General features: G+C 35.9%; 1 protein-coding gene across 2 annotated transcripts in view; it reads left to right on the forward strand.

Annotated features, from left to right (window-relative positions):
• The first annotated feature begins 12,660 nt into the window (after positions 1 to 12,660).
• The window catches only part of LOC131043443 (sugar transporter ERD6-like 4), a 213,693-nt gene continuing 206,610 nt past the window's right edge, over positions 12,661 to 19,743 (forward strand). Inside the window, exons 1-2 of one of the 2 annotated variants that reach the window (XM_057976640.2) lie at positions 12,661 to 12,923; positions 13,502 to 13,703. In XM_057976640.2, the coding sequence (XP_057832623.1) occupies positions 13,557 to 13,703 (147 nt within the window). In that variant the 5' untranslated portion in view covers positions 12,661 to 12,923; positions 13,502 to 13,556. The remainder of the gene's footprint in view (positions 12,924 to 13,501; positions 13,704 to 19,743) is intronic. The other variant, XM_057976641.2, reaches the window with a different exon arrangement.

A 19,743-nucleotide genomic window follows, 5' to 3' on the forward strand; every position in this document is an offset into this window, starting at 1 on the left:
TGCCTTCTCGGAAATTGTAAGGTAGTTAAGTGTGTCTAATGCCAAACATTTCAGAGGAGCACACAAGCAAGCTTTCCTCCCTGGCACACTTCACTTTCAGGATTTTAAAATTGTATCAACTAGGGCATATGAGGCCATTGACAGGAAGCTGGTGGATAAATACAATTTGTTTCGGCAGGCATCTAGAGTACACTATGATCCTGAGGGTTACATCCATTCAAGCAGGAAAAGACAGGATTTGGGAGACTACCTCCATGAGGAGGATGAATTTGAAGACATGTATAGGAATAAGGAGGTGGAAGAACTTGCAGGAGTTATGGAGACCTTGGAGAAGAAGCTAGAGGAAAGAAGGCAGAGACTAGAAAACATGGAGGGAGAACCAGCCCAAAGTGATTCAGGGGAAAATGAAGTAGTCTCCAAGCTCCGTGCCCCTGAGAAGGAGAAGGATTCGGAGGTAGAAGATAGGCTTATTGTTGCTCTAAATGCAGAGACAGATGAAAGAATGGCAGAACATGTTTCTTTTGTATCTGATGATCACTTCATAAAGTCTAAGGAATTCAAATCATTCCTGTACCACTTCAAGGGTAAGAAATTGAGGGAAGCAGTGCCAAATGTGACCCCTGATAATGAAGTAGAAATGATGATGAGGTTGAAGGAAGACATTGACAGAGAAATTGAGACTATGACCCCGCAAAGGGGCAGGCAATTGCTAGTAGATGCAGGAATAATTGTGTTTCCAGGATGGGACCTGAGTGCTTCATTTATTTTTGATTCTTTGTTACATTCAGATAATAAGGATATGAAGTTAAACATCCAAGGAGTGCAAGATATTTTTATTGGATCAAGATATGATCCAAAGGAGGAAGAAATGTTATTGTGGGTCTTATATCCTCCTAATAAGAGGCCAAAAATCATTGATGTAGATAAATCTTTTGGTCACATGATGACCTTGAAGGTTGGAGAAGTAGATCCTATAGTCACAGCTGACATGGGTATGAATATTTCAAAGTTTAATAAGGCCCAAATGAAACATGAGATAGCAGAGAAGAATAAGTATAAGGCTTTGTATGAAGAGACCCTTAAGAGGAGTGGGCACCCCATTCCCCAAATTACAGATTTAGGAGGCGAATGGAAGAATTTTTTTGAAAAGCTATCTTATGAACATAACAAGTTGAAAAAATAGATGAAGAGCGTTAGGGCCGATACAGCTTGCGTGTTGCTAAGTAGGAGGTATGACAATATGGAAAAAGCATTGAACAAATTCTGGGGTGAATATCAGAGGAACATGGACAATATGATTTCACACACTAGAATTCGAGATAGACTCAACATGATGTTATAGGATGCAACGACGAAAGAGAAAGAAAAAAAGAAGCTGCAGGGTCTACTTGTTACACATGAGGGAGTTACAGAGGCATTGAAGTCTGAATTTGATGAATGCCAGTAGATTGTTGAGCATGGGGTTCCCAGTCTGGTAGATGATGCAGGTGTGATCAAAGACAAAACCATATGGATCGTTGAGTGCAAGTCTATGCTTAATGCAACCCAAGCCATCACCAGAGCAGATGTCCTTGACATGAATGACACGGTCGATCAATTGGAAAAAATTTATGCGATTGAGAATGCAGCCAAGGATGCCATCTTCAATGCTACAACATATAAGGATCCGACCTACTTGGGGCATATTAAAAAATGTGGATGGCGGCTGGATCGAAAGTCCTAGTGTGGTATTTGACTTTATGTAATGTAATTGATATCTTGGTTAGGCGTTTTAATTTTTGTTCACATAGTTGTTAAGATAATGAAAGGGTGTGTCCTTTCATTCCTATCTTTCAACATTTGTATTTGTATTGAGTCATCTTGCGTAAAAAAGGGAGTTTTTTGGGGGGGGGTTTTGGAACATCATTGCTGTAAGGATTGAAAGTCATATGTATTATTAAATTTTATAGGAAGCAAAAGTGTCATTTTGTGTAAGCAAATTGCAATGAAGTATCTCCAAGTGGGTAGCTTCTGTGTACTATCATTTCTCAGACATTAATATACAAGATTCACTGTTTCTACTTCAAATGTAATTATTACTTTCTTTGTTGATGATACATGCTTTGTCCTCTTCATAAATCTGTTTAAGAATATGTTGTAATGTGAATCACATTCTGTTACATTAAATGTGAGATTGGGTTCTTATTCTTTATGTGAGACATACTGAACCATTATATTGATTATTCATATTGTCTCTTGAGTTGATAATGTTATCTGTCCACAAAGTATCATTATATTCAGAGATAGAGGCACTGCTCTGTTGTTAATTCTTTGAGATCCTGATTTAATATGCATTAGCTCCTTGATAGATAAGTATTATTCTGAAACCTGGGTTTAGTGGAGTCTAAAGTGCAAAGGGAATTGGTCTTCGACCATCCCTATTCGTTGCCCAAGGCCGATCACACTACTTCATGGTTAGGAAACTATTTACCATTTTATATGCATTTTCCACATTTTGAGCTGATGATCCATATTTTGGATTAGGTGTCTGAATAATGGAATACTTAGAGCTCCACATGTGTGTTTGATAGTCATTTCAAGGATGATTGTCCCCTAGGTTGCTACTTTTGTCAAATCTAGCCTATGAGCCCTTGTAAGCCCAAAAAAGCATAAATTTGCATTACGATAAAAAATGACTTCTAAAGCCTCATTAGGCATTTAGGCATATCGGTTTAATGTTAGGAAGTCATGCTAGGAGGTTCAGTATAAGTAAAAATGCATAAAAGGCAAAAATGCACATTTGACCAAAAGTTGTCATTGTTGCTTGACAACTTTTTGCAACTTTTTGAGAAACTTTGCATTTTTTTAGTGAATCGATGGTTGGGCAACCGATGAAGTATTGGTTATGACCAAAATGGCATATAAAATGCTCTGAGAATGACCAGAATAGAAACTCAATTGTCCTACAAGAATTTAATTGTATTTGTAGTCATATATATTGAAATGCTTGACTTTGATGTTATACAACAATTTCATGCACATACAATAAAAAACATTTGTTTTTCCACCATATATAATAAAATGTTGACAACAATTTCAAAACAGAGAAGATAAGAGTACCAGTTGGTGTCAACAAAGTTTTTATTTGTCCGGTAAAGCTATATTTTATATTAATCCTAAAACTGTTTAAATTCTGCAAGATAAACCTCGACGGCTAGCCGACTAGACCATCGAAGTCGGTGGACGGTATACATAACGGTCCATACATAACACATTCAGAAACATTTTAAAAAAAACACAGTCCTTGCTTCAAAAAGGGTTGTATGTGTCATCTCGCTACAACACATAAACAGTGACCGTGCCCTCTTCCACGTCCAACACTTCCATGTTCCTAACTTGGTTAATTTATGTCTCCCTGCTGGAGCCTTCACCAAACTGCAACACACGACCCTTCTTAGTTGTTCTTCCACAAGGTCAACCCCATCATTTTGTGCGTGCAGGAATTGTTCATTGCACAAGTGCTCTATATTCCGACCAAGGTCCCCATTTTCCCATCTCCACATGCACTTCCCAGACATCGATCGCCTCAAGGTATTGCACAATACCATACATCCCAACCTATGCTACACTTCTTCTGGCCTCTTTATCAAATGTCGCACTCAGAGCAAGAACAGTCGCAAGGGAGGATTGAATTCACTCATGTGAATCCATGCTCCGCCCACACTTTCAAAGCCATCCATGTCTCATGCCAATCCTAATAAGGCTTCCATTCCGCCTAGCCATTCCTTCTTCACACACCTGTTCATGATTTCTCTAACTTTCAGAACAGGTCGGAGCTCGAGACACCATGCCATAAATAGAGACACTATGTCCGCATTCGTTCTATACTTCCATCCACCTTCTACGTACTCAGGCCCAAAGATCAACTTCATCACGAACAGGAATGAGGTGTCTTCATAAATAAACAAGTTCATCAACCTCTCATCACTTATTCGTCCCCAAAATGCGACTTGTGTTTTGGTTGTTTCTAAAGAAAAGTTGGCCTCCATGTTCAAAATCAAGATACCTGTTATTCCAAAATGGACATGCAAATATGTCAGACTAACAACAACGTCTATAAATTATTTCAATTTTTATCACCCTATGCCTTAATTTTTTAGTGCTTTCTAATAACTAAGTTCATCCACCACATGTTCCATGTTATTCTACAATCTAAATTTCTGCACAATAGTCTGTGGACGTTTTTTTAGACTTACACATTTCCATATGATGCACACAACTAATCAAAAGTTTCTTCGATTAACGGGCAATGATTGACTAACAGTCATGTTAGTCGCACGTGTTAAACCGTTGATTTTGTAAGAAACTGTTTGCAATTGACTAACCTGTCGCTAACATGTTGTCCAAAAGGTTTGTTTTGAAGCCAGAATAGCTTCAGCCATATTGCCTCTGGAAGGGACGGCTATTCTAGCTCCAAAACTGAACTGTCGTACAACGTGTTAGTTAGAGGTTAGACAATCGCAACCGTTAACTGCAAAATCGACGGTGTAAAACGTGAGACTAACACGCGTGTCAGTCAATCCATACTATATGTCTGAAGGTTTAGGGTTTTTGAAATTTACCATATTGGGATAGTGCAAAAATAGTTATATCAATCCCCGATGACATGGAGAATGGGGAAGGCGGAACCATCGGTATTACCTATACCGATAAAACAAACTCGGAAGCATTAAGCATAAAAGTGCATCGGAGATTGATCGGGACTTCAGGAGGAATGGAAAAATGGTATTCCGACCCTCGATGAAGATAAAAGCTCCTGTGGGGATATCGGTGTAAACTATACCGATAAAGTAAACATGCATTAGGACTCATCGGGAGATCGGAAGAAGCACTTGTATGCTATGCCGAGTCCCAATAGGACTATTAAGGCGTGTTAGTAGACCGTTTTACACCATCCATAATGCGACCAACATTCTGCGATTGTCTAACCTATCGGTAACGTGTGGTTGAGATTGACTAACCTGCCGCTAAGACACTATATGGCATGGAGAATGGGGAAGGTGAAACCATCAGTATTACCTATACTGATAAAACAAACTCCGAAGCATTAAGCATAAAAGTGCATTGGAGATTGATCGGGACTTCGGGAGGAATGGAAAAATGGTATTCCGACCCCCGATGAAGGTAAAAGCTCCTGCGGGGATATCAGTGTAAACTATACCGATAAAGTAAACATGCATAAGGACTCATCGGGAGATCGAAAGAAGCACTTGTATGCTATGTCAAGTCCCCATAGGACTATTAAGGCGTGTTAGTAGTGCGTTTTACACCGTCCATAATGCGACCAACATTCTGCGATTGTCTAACCTGTCGGTAACGCATGGTTGAGATTGACTAACCTGTCGCTAAGACACTGTATGACATGGAGAATGGGGAAGGCGGAACCATTGGTATTACCTATACCGATAAAACAAACTTGAAAGCATTAAGCATAGAAGTGCATCGGAGACTGATCGGGACTTCGGGAGAAATGGAAAAATGGTATTCCGACCCCCGATGAAGATAAAAGCTCCTGCGGGGATATCGGTGTAAACTATACCGATAAAGTAAACATGCATTAGGACTCATTAGGAGATCGGAAGAAGCACTATTATGCTATGCCGAGTCCCGATAGGACTATTAAGGCCTATTAGTAGTTCGTTTTACACTGTCCATAATGCAACCAACATTTTGGGATTGTCTAACCTGTCGGTAATGCACAGTTGAGATTGACTAACCTGTCGCTAAGATACTGTATGACATGGAGAATGGGGAAGGCGGAACCATCGATATTACCTATACCGATAAAACAAACTCCGAAGCATTAAGCATAAAAGTGCATCGGAGACTGATCGGGACTTCGGGAGGAATGGAAAAATGGTATTCTGACCCCCGATGAAGGTAAAAGCTCATGCGGGGATATTGGTGTAAACTATACTGAAAAAGTAAACATGCATACGGAATCATCGGGAGGTCAGAAGAAGCACTTCTATGTTATGTCGAGTCCCGATAGGACTATTAAGGCATGTTAGTAGTGCGTTTTACACCATCCATAATGCGACCAACATTCTGCGATTGTCTAACCTGTCGGTAACGCGCGGTTGAGATTGACTAACCTGTCGCTAAGACACTGTATGACATGGAGAATGGGGAAGGTGGAACCATTGGTATTACCTATACCGATAAAACAAACTCAGAAGCATTAAGCATAAAACTGCATCAGAGACTGATCAGGACTTCAGGAGGAATGGAAAAATTGTATTCCGACCCCTGATGAAGATAAAAGCTCCTGTGGGAATATCGGTGTAAACTATACCGATAAAGTAAACATGCATTAGGACTCATCGGGAGATCAGAAGAAGCACTATTATGCTATGTCGAGTCCCGATAGGACTATTAAGGCATGTTAGTAGTCTGTTTTACACCGTCCATAATGCGACCAACATTCTGCGATTGTCTAAGCTGTCGATAATGCACAGTTGAGATTAACTACCCTGTTGCTAAGACACTATATGACATGGAGAATGGGGAAGGCAGAACCATCGGTATTACCTATACCGATAAAACAAAGTCCAAAGCATTAAGCATAAAAGTGCATCGGAGACATATTGGGACTTCGGGAGGAATAGAAAAAGGCTATTCCGACCATCGATGAAGATAAAAGCACCTGCGGGGATATCGGTGTAACCTATACCAATATAGTAAACATGCATTAGGACTCATCAGGAGATCGAAAGAAGCAATTTTGTGCTATGCCGAGTCCCGATAGCACTATGTAGGCAGATGGAGAGTTGCTAGGAGTTCTTCGGGGTGATTTATCTTTCGCGAAGCAGCGAAAGAGAAGTGGGCCCAACACGAGGATGACGTGGAAAGTAAAGAAGGTGCATCTTGAAAAGGATCCGATGGTCTGCGTTATTTCGTTGGCAAAATAGCGTGGAGTTTATCTTTCGCGAAGCAACAAAAGGATGGTGGGCCCGACATATCATAGTAGTCTTTCTTTTTTTTTTTAAATGACCATATCGGAGAAAAAGACCATATCGGGATAGTGCAAAAATAGTTATATCGATCCCTGATGACATGGAGAATGGGGAAGGAGGAACCATCAGTATTACCTATATCGATAAAACAAACTCCGAAGCATTAAGCATAAAAGTGCATCGAAGACATATCGGGACTTTGAGAGGAATAGAAAAAGGCTATTCCGACCCCCAATGAAGATAAAAGCACCTGCAGGGATATCGATGTAAATTATACCGATAAAGCAAACATGCATTAGGACTCATCGGGACATCGGAAGAAGCAATTTTTTGCTATGCCGAGTCCCGATAGGACTATTAAGGCGGATGGAGAGTGGCTAGGAGTTCTTCGAGGTGATTTATGTCGATACCCGATATGATTTATGCGGACTCATCGGGGCATTCGAGGGACATAAATTGAACTATGTCGATACCCGATGGGACATATCGGTCTATGTTTCGACTATCAGGAGGGAAACAGGGACCAAAAATAGCATGTTAGCGATAGGTTATGGGTTCAGCCACAGCTCCAAAACAGACATTTTTTTGCTATTTTAGACTATTTTATGCAATTAATAGTAAATCATATTAAAAAAACCAGACAAAAATCCTTGTGTAAAATTAATTACAAATTTATATGGGTATTTCTACATATTCATTTGAATCATTTGAAGATAAATTCAATATTACTATTAATTGTTAATCACGTGTTACTCAGAGCGTACGACGGAGTCGGCAAGGCCACAGCTATTGCGCGACTAACAATGCATGGAAATCCATCGGAGAAGCGGAAAAACCAATAACAACGCATGGAAATCCAAGGTCAGACCTATCGGCATTACTCTCGCCGATTAAATTAATAAGGCAACGGCGGTTACATCGGAGAATCGGCAAAAACAAATATTGTCTTGTCGATAACTGAAAAGCACTACAGAAATGACAGACCAAAAGGACAGTACACAGATACTAACAGACACCAAAAACCCAGCAAAACAACACTATAGACATACTAACACGCGTTTTACAGCGGCTTTTTGGAGCCAACAAACACGCATCGAGCCCTATATCTAACCCTAACCCGAATAATTTCAAGCTACAGAAAAACAAGAATAACCAAAGCAAAAACAAGACAATATAATTTTTGCACAACGTATACAAATCTGAAAGAACGGCTACTCAAAAAAGCAATAAAACATGCAAATTTTCCAACTGTAACTCAACATACCTATTAACCTTCACAAATGAATGCAGGCTACCCTTCAAAACTAAGTCCTCGCTGCCTCCTTCAAACCCTTCTTTTCCTTCAAAAATGCCTTAAAAAACGCCTTCAATAACAGCATTCAAAAATGCCTTCAAAACAACATAACACTGGAACAACAAATTAGGGCTTTGGAGTCCTTTATCTAATCGCACATTAGTCCGTCTGTCCCTTTATGCTTGTCCCCTTTTTTCCACAACAAGCAGAAAATGGCGGGAGGTCCGGTTGTACGATCCACCTACCACAACACGCGGAGCCCTAACACGCGTGTTTTTCCACATGTGGTCGTGGAGCCGCAGAAAATGGCGGGAGCATCGGACACGTCTATTCTAGCTCCAAAAAGACAGTACGGATTGCTAACATGCGTGTTTGTCTCGCATTTTACACCGTCAATTTTGTAGTTAGCGGTTGCGATTGACTAACTTGTTACGGACTAACACACTGTACGAAAGGTCTGTTTTGGAGCTATGGCGTCGGTTTTCACTGAACGACTGCGATTGACAAATTGACTGAGTAAGGACCCACCTGTCAGTAGCACATGCGAGACAACCACAGCAGTTTGGAAGCCCACGACCTCTTTTTCCTGCCATTTTGGCGTCCAAACGTGGTCATCAACACTTGTCGCCGGATGTTTGTTTTCTATGGCTTTTAATGTGCGTGTTAGGCACAACACATCGGCCCGAGCCGCGGCCCACGATCCACCATTTTCTGGCATGTCCACATAGTTTCATGTGGGCCTCGATGTTTGAAACAGTTGACTCCAAGACAACTCCACATCATTTTTGGTGGGTCCGGCGCTTGCACCAAATGGGCATGGTATGGGCTATGGTATGCATGGGCTATGCATGTCATTGGTACGACAGGTCACTTTTGGAGCCAGAATAGACGCGTCCAACAACCACCGTATGTAATATAACTGCTAAAAAGGAGATGTCGACCTTCGACAAAATAAACATTTTTTTAGATAATAAATTGCAAAAAATGTACCGAACCCTAGGCTAACGTGACGATGATAACGTAATCTAAGTACTCTATGATGTCGTAAACTTGAAAATGTAGATAATTGCCAAAGACTACCTACTAGAATAATGTCAATTTTTGCCTGAGCATCTTGATATAACCAAGGAGGCAAAAAAATTTCTTCCACTTATCTGTACAAATCGTACAGATTGAATCTGTGCAACTGTGTGAAATCTGTAAAAATGTATGAATCTATACAATCACCAAAATAAGCAAAAAAGCCTTTGTGCCCAAGGAAAAAATATCAAATTTTGATGAATTGATAGGCATTTTCTAGGGTTTTGGGGCCTTTTTGACATAATGGCATGGTTAAATTTGGCCCAATCTACTCCAAAGGATCAACTACCTTCCATAATCAAGAACTAGCCCAACTTGCAAGCCTCAAACTTTGGCAAAAATGGTTTGATTTAGATGAAACAAAAACCAATTTTAACTTAGCGTTTTAGATTCAATGGTGAGCTCAAATTTCCTCCAATGCTAGCCAAAATCAACTTGAAATAAAAATATCTCATCTAGCAATAGCTCAACTCTCTAATACAAGAAAGGCTTTACAAGGCCATAGCTTTGATACTATGTTGAAATGCTAATAAACCCATAATGAAGTTGCAGACTTTAAAATATCAACCAAGAAAGATACCTTCCACAATAGAGTGTTGCAACGTAAGCTTGCATGAATATTGATAAATGATGTATTTCATGAACGAAATATGATACAATGTACACACGCCTTGGTTATATAGACAAGGTGTGATTATGTAGGAACAACTACCCTTGAAATAAACATTAAATGCTCAATGTGAAATAGTAAATGCCTAAAGAAAATATTAAATGACCCATGTGTCTAAAAGTAAATAATGAGACATGACCCCATTATAAGAAAACTTCTAGAATGCCACCTAGGATATAAAGATAACTCACATGATCCTAAGTTAACATGTGAGTAGGTTATCACTAATACCTAGTTTGGAAATAACTTCATTCACACTAACAAGAACAGGGTGTGAAAAATGAGAACTAAAGTTGACTAGGAGTTTTATGATGACTATTTGGATATCTGGATTCATTAATGGTTGTCTTTCTCTTCATGAGGCGCATGTCAAAACTGAAGTTAGGCATGAAATTTGTCGATCTAACTCTATCCTAGAAGAAGAATGAATAGTTGTGATTCAAAATTCCACTTTGGAGCTTTGTGACCCACTTTTGAGCTAGTCATATTTCCTTCATGATTGGCTCTAAGAGATCTAAAATATCCAATCCTTGGATCCCATAGCTATTTTTATCACAAAAAACATAAATATATATGCAGAGTCAATAAATCATTGAAACATTTAAGTAGATTCAACCATTGAAAAAAATAAACACCAAAAAATATTATCCATCCATTCTTAAAATAGTAATAGGTATTTAATAATATATTAAACGTACCAAGTCCATAGAAAACATAGAAATGCATCAATATCTATATGAAAACAAAAGACAACTCTAGGACTCATTAGTTACATCTCTTCAAAATAATTGTATTCATCATATATATAACTCCAAAAAAATTATAATATTTCACTTCTCCCTAATTTCAAATTACCACTAATTCTTTTATTTCGTATGATCTTCCTCCGTGTTCAACAATAGTCAAGATCTCAACAACTAAAACCAATGTTAATAGAAAAACCTATGCTAAACTTCAAGGTTTTGTACTTTGTTCTATGTAGTAAACCTTGGTGTAATGCAATACAAGAATTGAAATATGAAATTAAGTATAAACCAAAATTTTAAAAAATATATATGCAAAAAAAAAATGTAAGATTATAAATTAATATACTTCAATGATTTAGGCTTTTTTATGTCATTGCATTATGTCTCTTCCTTATATCCTTTCATAATACCTTCTAATTGCTCATTCTTCTATGATTTTACCTCTTCCTTTATGACATGTATCTCGTTTATACTTTATTTAAGCATATTATGGTGTATTTAAGGTTATTTAAGTGATATCTAATATGGATATATAGGTCTAAAAAATAAATTTAATAATATGTGTGGCACTTTACAACTTCTTATATCATACCAACATGCATTTTTCAACATAATAAATTTGAATCATATATGTGAAATAAGATTGAAATATTATAAAAAACACATATTGACTCTTTAGATCAATGAATCAATCGTTTGTTTTTAACAAAAGTGTTATGAAAGAATCGTTAAAAATCTTACAAATGAAACACGTGACCTAAAATTCACCCATTTAATATAAAGAGTCAACTTCAAGTTAAGGCATGGGTATGCTCCCCATGGTCTTGAGTTCGAGTCCCCGACTGTGTAACTCTGTGTGTGTTGCTACCTTGTGAGCGGGTCGTACACACTGGAGGATTAGTCTCGCTTCGGCGAGGACACCTCCAGATTTCACGATAGTGAATATAAAAAAAAATGGCATATTAAGATTTACAACATACCAACTCTTTAAACTCTTCTCATTACCTACAACTAAGATGCCTACTAAAAAAATACACTGAAAATGAAAATTTTGCACGAGGGAATCCATGCCCATCTCAATCAGACTAGATTTATTTATTGTAAATAAAATTTTAGATAATATATTTTTAACATATATGAAATGCAATATGCACGATACATGAAAAGTTTTTGTGAATTGTCATATGACTCTAGCTTATTCAAGGTGGGAAGATGGGTACGAGTCGCGGGCACATTTAACAATTGTTATCCCAGCCCGTTTCTCATAAGTGGACCCCAGTCTGATGTGACCTTGGTCATTGCCATTGAAAAATATTTGTATTCAAAAAAATCATTCATCAATATAATTTAATCTCTCAACAAATGCACAAATCTCTGTATTAATGGTCGGTTTCACTAAAATAATCAGAAAATTAGTTTATTATTAAATTTTAGTTGGTTTTTATAATTAAAAAAAGTTTGGATTTGATTGTATAATTTTTTAATCGGCTTTTCTGATTTATATGATCTCCTGACTGGAAGCATCATTGCATCGGACATTTCGAATGAGACATGCAGTGATTAATAGCGGAAGACGAATAAATGCCAATAAACTGAGATAATAGTGGATGGAATAATTCCAATTGTTCCGTCAATTAAATGAAGATGAAGGCGGAGTCTGAACTGTACAAACTAACCCATTTAGGAAAATACCTATTTCCCCGGCTGCTCCTAAAACGGTTGACCACTCTAACTGATCATGTGTCAACTGGGGTTAAATTTGATCGGCTCAAATTTAACCCACGTGAATCCAGCATAATTGTTTTATGCCGGTACTTGATTCCTTGTCGAGAAAGATCGCGGATGACAGTATATTATAATTTTTTTGTCGATCTTGGAGATAAAAATATGTTTGCAGCTTGGGGAATGACATTGCCTCACTTTGTCTGGTTGAGGTTGGTGAGCGTTGAATGAATAAAAATATTAAGAAGAAGCTTTTGGTAGTTGCAGCAAATATAATATCAATTGTTCTTAACCGGTCTGCCAAAGCCATTACTAATTTATATTTGAAGGCCTTACGTAGTCCATATGAGGCGCAAGCGATATTTTCCTGCCGGCGAAATTGTTTCCGGCATTCCCTAGCTTCCTTTCATTCTGAGGTAAATTTGCGAACAATTTCAGATTTTGTTTGTTTCGAAGTTTTTGCTGTTTGTAGACGGCAATAAAGTATAAATTTCATGTTACGAGAGCCGGGAATTTAGTTTCTTTTTGCTCGTTGTTGACAATTTCTAAAAGAAAATTCACAGTTTTTAATTTTTCTCTGAAGTTCGAGACGAGCTTTGCTGTTAATGGCAGATCTCTGTTTACGGAAATTTAGTTATTTCTCCTTCTTGTTGATGAATTTCTGAAGGAAAATTATTTTTTGAATATTTCTCTCAAGTTTGGGACGAGCTTTGCTGATTATGGTCGATCTCTGTTAAAGAAGTATAAATTTCATAGCAGGAAAGCCAGGAATTTAGACTTTTTTTCATTGCTGTTTGACTTTTTCTTTTTGGAGATTTACATTTTTGAAAATTTCTCTAGTTTGATACGAGCGTTGCTGATTATGGTAGATCTCTGTTAAAGAAACATAACCGGGAATGTAATCTCTTTTATCTTCTTATTAATGATTTTTTACAGGAAATTTACATTTTTGAAAATTTCTGAAGTTTGATACGAGCTTTGTTGATTAAAGCAGATCTCTGTTAAAGGACAGGAAATCAGAAGCGCGGGACAAAAAATCCGTGTAAAGAATGGAACAGCAATTGGAGGATGGAGAGGCCAATATTAGTGTCAAAAAGCCGCTGATCAGAAAAGAGGAAGGGCATAAATTCAAGTCCGGCTTTGTATTTTTTTCGACATTAATCGTGGCCATGGGACCTCTGACGTACGGATTTGCGGTAACTTTCCATCTCTCATCTTCAAGAATATTTACATCCGAAATGTCTGTTAAGCTTTAAGATTGAATTGAAATGCTTCCTTTATTGTTTTTTTAAAGATAAGGGCCTGGTTTTTTTAGGTAATTTCCATTTTTATCAGAGTCTAAGCCCCTATTTGTGACAGAGAAATCGATTGAATTTAACCTTTAATCAGGTGAAAAGAACAGATTGCAATTTAAAAATTGAAATTACTGGAATCTTCTTTTACCACGTTTATACAAGTAAACAATTTACAGTCAACGGAAATGGAATTTATATATCGTTTTGCTTGTAAATGGGATGCATTTGTAACATACGCAAACCAAAAACATTGTTTGTTCATAGAGACTGAATAAGCTATTTAATTTGTTTGTTTTGAATTGGTAGTCATTTGTATATGTGATTAAGAATAAATGCTTATAAATTTAAATAAAAATAGTTTCAAATAGATATTAGCAATCCATATCAGGCAGCCTAAGCAGCAACAGTTAGATAGCTACAAACAATAACTGCAATCTGCCTATAACATGATATTTAAACAATAACTGTAGTTTATAGATATCAGACAGTTTAAGTGGCAACAGTTAGATAGCTACAAATAATAACTATAATTTGTAAGTGAACACAGTCGATAACAATATATTTATAAACAATCACAGCAGTTTATAAATAATCAAATTATAGCTGTGACCATATTCTGCAGTATAAAACTAAAACCACAGCAATATAAAAAGAGAACATAATGCTATAAGTAAATATACATCAAATAATAGCATACTTAACCATTGGAATGTTTTCAGATATACTGAAAACACAAGTAGGCTGTAGATGGTGTTGGTCCTTGGTTATACAAAACATGTAATTTGTGCTGAAGAATCTAATATTAAAAAATTAGAGAAGGCAAATATATTATTCATATTTGAAGAGGAACAGTAATTGGTGCTGTTATTTATAAGTGAACACAGTCTATAACAAGATATTTATAAGCGATAATTGTAGTTTATAAATAGTCAGAAATTATACTGTGAACATATTCTGCAGTATAAAACTAAACTAATTTAGCAATCTAAAAAGAGAACATATTGCTATAAAAAAAATATACATCAAATAATATAGCATGCTTGATAAACCATTAAAATGGTCAGATTCACTAAAAACATAAGTACATAAGTAGATTGTAGATGGTTTTGGTCTTTGGTTATACAAAACATGTAATTGGTGGGATTGAGTTTGATTCCTAATTTATATGTTTATATTAGTGAACCTCATTTCTACTATATTACATTTTGGTGGACCGGGCGTATCTTACATTTGCATATCTTCTAATTTTAAATCTAATTTTGCACAATTTCATTGCATACATTGGTTGAACGTTGCTTTGGTTACATCATTGTTGATTTATATCGCATATGAGTATCTTTTTTTATCATAAGTGCATTTGAATTAATGGTATTGTTATCTTCTTTTGCTAGTTCAATTTCAAGTTTAATCTAAGATGTTCATGATGAACTCCCTTTCATCCATATGATGATAACTTAGTTCTTCCTTTCTTCCATAGCTATGGTTTACCCTCTCCCAAATTTGGTCCCACCCATGAGGAAATTTTGGTGCAAGAAAAGACTATCAACACTTCTTTCAAAAATCTCCCTTCTAGGGATAAGGCTTAAAATGTAATGTAGTGGAAATGAGTTTCACTAATCTAAGCATGCAAACTAGGAATCAAATCCAATGCCACCAATTACATTGGAGAACAATCAATAGGCCCAACTACAAACCCTTGGGAGAGTAGGGCACAATGATTGATTGTTCTCTTATTGAATTGATCAATTGGATGAGTTATATGCAAGAACTAGGCTAAAAGGTACAAAATTGACAATAAATAACATAAATAGACAAAGCAGATCTAGAAATCAACTAACATGCATAGAACTGGAAAGAGGATGCAGAGATGAACTAGTCACAAAAATCTTAGCTAAAATGATTGCACACAGTGGCTAGATACCCTAGTTTTGACAGATGATCAACTGAGCATGGAAATTAGATCTAGAACCCTAAGACTCTACACTATCCTCCTACCAAATTTCAACCTAAACAAGAACTATAGCACTAATTAGCATAGTCCTGGAGGAATATGGTGCTAGTTGACACAATCCAAGTGTATTCTGCTGAATTTTTTTTGTAACCTTTGCCTCAGTGTCCTAAGTGCTCCTATACCTTCAATCTAAACCTGAAACCTATTTCTAAGTTTGGATCTGCACAAAAGGAGAGAAAAATGGTGTTGGGCTATAAAGGTCTTGCCTCAATCAAACCCTAGGTTGGACTCAACCCTATAACAATGATGATAAAGAAATAGAAATCTGAAGTGAAATGCTTGAATATAAATGATTGATTGAAATGATTATACATTCAATTGGTGACGCAATGCTCTTAGGAGATTTTCCTTATGTGTTGATGCAATAACATGATAAATCATCATAAAATCCATTATGAGATCATACTTGAAAATGCCTTGTTGTAGCTTACTGCTCCTTAAACTCAGATCTTCTCTTGAAGAATAATAATTTATCTTAAATTAGAATGATACGATGAAATGAATTAGGATTGATGTCTTATATAGGTTTCTCAAGGTAAATTCACCTTTTGGACGACTTAAAATAATCATTTTCACATATCAAGAATAGATTTGGAAATGGCAAGGTCGACACATTATCCACCCCAAATTTCAACTAAAAGCGTCTGACATTGGGTGTACCCAATGTCTCAACAAAATAGGCTCAAAATTTAAAGGTCGTGAGATAATACAACCATAATATCATATTTATAGTTTGTGAAAAATGACTATTTAAGTCAGGGAAAGAGTGCATTGAACTTTAAAATGAGATAGGACCCATGTATAAGCTTAAAATGAAATAAGATAAAGGACACACTTAAAATAAGGGCCCAAATAAGAGTGTGTTGATGTATTAAAGTAATATAGGACTCATAATTTTGAATTAAATATTAATTTAATGCTAGAAAAAGTCCTCTAATGCATAGAGGAATAGGAAATACTAAAATGAGTGCTAGGAGATTATGAAATTGGATTCATTAATCAAAGAAGTACAATTTACAACACTACACACTCTATACACTAACATTATGGATTGTGAAAAAATCGTGCAGGTACAATTAATAGCTAGTTGACACTAAGTCATCTCAAGACTACATTTAATCTTTTAGAAATGGATAAAGTGAGTCAAAATTGCAGTTGTGGTTTCGAACTAGGTCAAGTCACACATGCAATTTTAAGCCAAATAGAGGACGTTATAATTTGAGAACTAGAATTGTTTTGAGAAAGGATAAAATGGTATTTGTGAGTATAAATTAGAATCTAGGGTTCATAGGAGTGCCAAACTAGTTAAAATCATGTGCTAGGGTATGACAAAAGTGTAAAATGAAGGATAAAATTGTAAGGATGCACTTTTCACTCTTAATAATAATATTATAGCTATTACATTATTTTTATCACTCGTCCCCCTTTTAATCACTAGAAAGTAGATAACACAAGCTACTCATCCAACTAAATGGCCTCCAAAGTATCCTCCAAGGATAGAACATATTTTGGCTTTATCTTAAATATTTTCAATCTAGTTTCACACACTCAAAGATGGAGTCAATCTTTCTTCTCTACACCATCACCTCTCTCATTTGCTATAATGCCCAATTTTCTACATCATATGTGTCAAGACAAACTTGAAGGGTTGTAGGTCTTCATGGATTGTCAAAGTGTTGCTCACTTTAAACAACATGGTCTACATCCTTATTATAAGTAACACTTTCATCATATTTAGATGGGAAATTGATTGACTTGGGCCTTTCATGAAATATAATTTAATTGCACATAAATATTTAATCGATCACCCATTTGACTATCCAAGTGCAACCTATATAGTTTTATAGTTTTTCATTTCAACAAATTTTCATCTTTGATTGATTGATAAATTATCGATTTGATTTTACTATTCACATGCACCCTAAATTGTTTTATAGTTTTCCATTTCAATAACTTTTCCTCATTCATTGATTTATTGATTACCCATTTGATTATCCTAGTGCACACTAAATAGTTTCTATAATTCAATGGATTGATTTGCACTCATACTAGCATCCTCATCAATAGTATAGCCCTTATCCATCAAATTATGAAGCTTTAAGTCCTCCAAATTCCAAACAAAAGATTGATACACATTCTTAAGAGAGTAGCAATACACCAAGTTTACTTTTTCTTGCCAATACTCTTACGTAAGGAATTTTTTGTTCTCCCCAATAAGCTACTCTTTCATGAGGAATTTGAGGGACTATATATTGCTTCTTCCTTCATCTATTCTCAATTTGGCTTAAAAGAGATGATCCAGTAAAGAGACTTAGATTATGGAAATCCACATACAAGAGCATTGAGAAATTTTTTGCCAACTTTCAAATAAATTTGATAACTTTTTGAGACCATAATCATAATGCTTGATTTCCACCTTCTCAAAAAATGGGAGAGTCATGCATGCTTACATTTTATCCTTCATTTTTCCTTATAAACTTAAGATTGAACCCACCACATAGAACCTAGTATCTTTCTTTAACTCTTTTTCATTAGATTTGCCAATGGTGAGAAGCCAAAGGAAGAAGAGGTAGGGAGTTGTCCATGTATCTAGATTTAGTTTACAAAATAAAAATTGAAAAGGAAGAAAAAAAAGAATTCGTTCCAATTTTCATTTGAATAAGAAAAAAAGAAACCACGTCCATCTTCACCCATTTCCACACACCCCAAAAAAACTCATATGTACAATCATCTTATACAAGTTTCTTCCTAACTACCCATTTTATTAAATTTTGGTATACAAAAATTTAGGTCCAAGAAATTGAAAGAATAAACAAGTTATTTGTAATCCCTAGTTGGGAACCTTCACTTTCACCATGCTCTCAAAAACTTACCACTAAAATGGGGAGCTCTTTGATCATGGAAGAAGATAAAGGCTCCCATACTACCCTGTAATGCAACGAAATGAAAACATTCCCAATATATTTTTCTATGCTTGTCTTTTATATGTAAATTGATCATTGAGTCAATAGGGCCTATAAAGGGGGTTGTTTAGACACTATTGGGGGCTATATTGGGTACTAAAAAATTACAAAATTATTTTTATTGCTCAAACCAGCCCCCATATTTTTCAAATATTAACTCCTCTATTTCATTTTCTTCTCACACATGAAAGAATTTTATCCATCTAAATTCCTTACATATATCCTTACAATTTGCTACAATAGTACTCAACAAGGTCAATATTTGTTATCTTCCTTAAAGAATACATTTATTAAATCATGTTTGAGAATCTACTCCATATACACCTTCTACGAGCCCCTCTCTTGCCAATTTAGCCGTCTCTAAGAAGTGTTTACTTTTGCAATATTATTATAGGTTGCTCTAAGAGATTCATAGTAGACAAAAAAATCCTTTTCATGGAAGTCCATAAAAATACCTTTCATTCATTGCAATGCTTGAATTCACACAAGAATCCTCCTCTTTGACTATTTTTCATAACCTCTTGAAACAAAATATAATTATGAGTTGTAGTATGTACATTATTGTTATGATGGACATTATCACATTGAGTTTGGAATTATACATTATTATTCTTATTGTATAAAAATTAATAATCCCAACTTGATTTGTTGAGCTCTAATTTACTTATGAATAGGCTTATCAACTACCCATCAACTCATGCAAATATTATCATTGTATATTTAAAAGAAAAAAATGCAATCAATGTTGAAGTCCATAGATCATATTTAATCTATAATCTTTTAATGCACACAATCCATTACATGAAAGCAAACAGGCTTTAGTTAATTGCAATTATAGGTCACTTAGCTACTAATTGTTCTCTCTGGCACCATAAAGGTATTACGACTTGGTGGAAAGACACGAATGTTGATCATTTGATTGTCGATGCTTCCTATTCTGATGAGTCTTCACATGTTGATGATGATT

The sequence above is a fragment of the Cryptomeria japonica genome, chromosome 5 (assembly GCF_030272615.1).
Source record: "Cryptomeria japonica chromosome 5, Sugi_1.0, whole genome shotgun sequence".
NCBI lineage: Eukaryota > Viridiplantae > Streptophyta > Pinopsida > Cupressales > Cupressaceae > Cryptomeria > Cryptomeria japonica.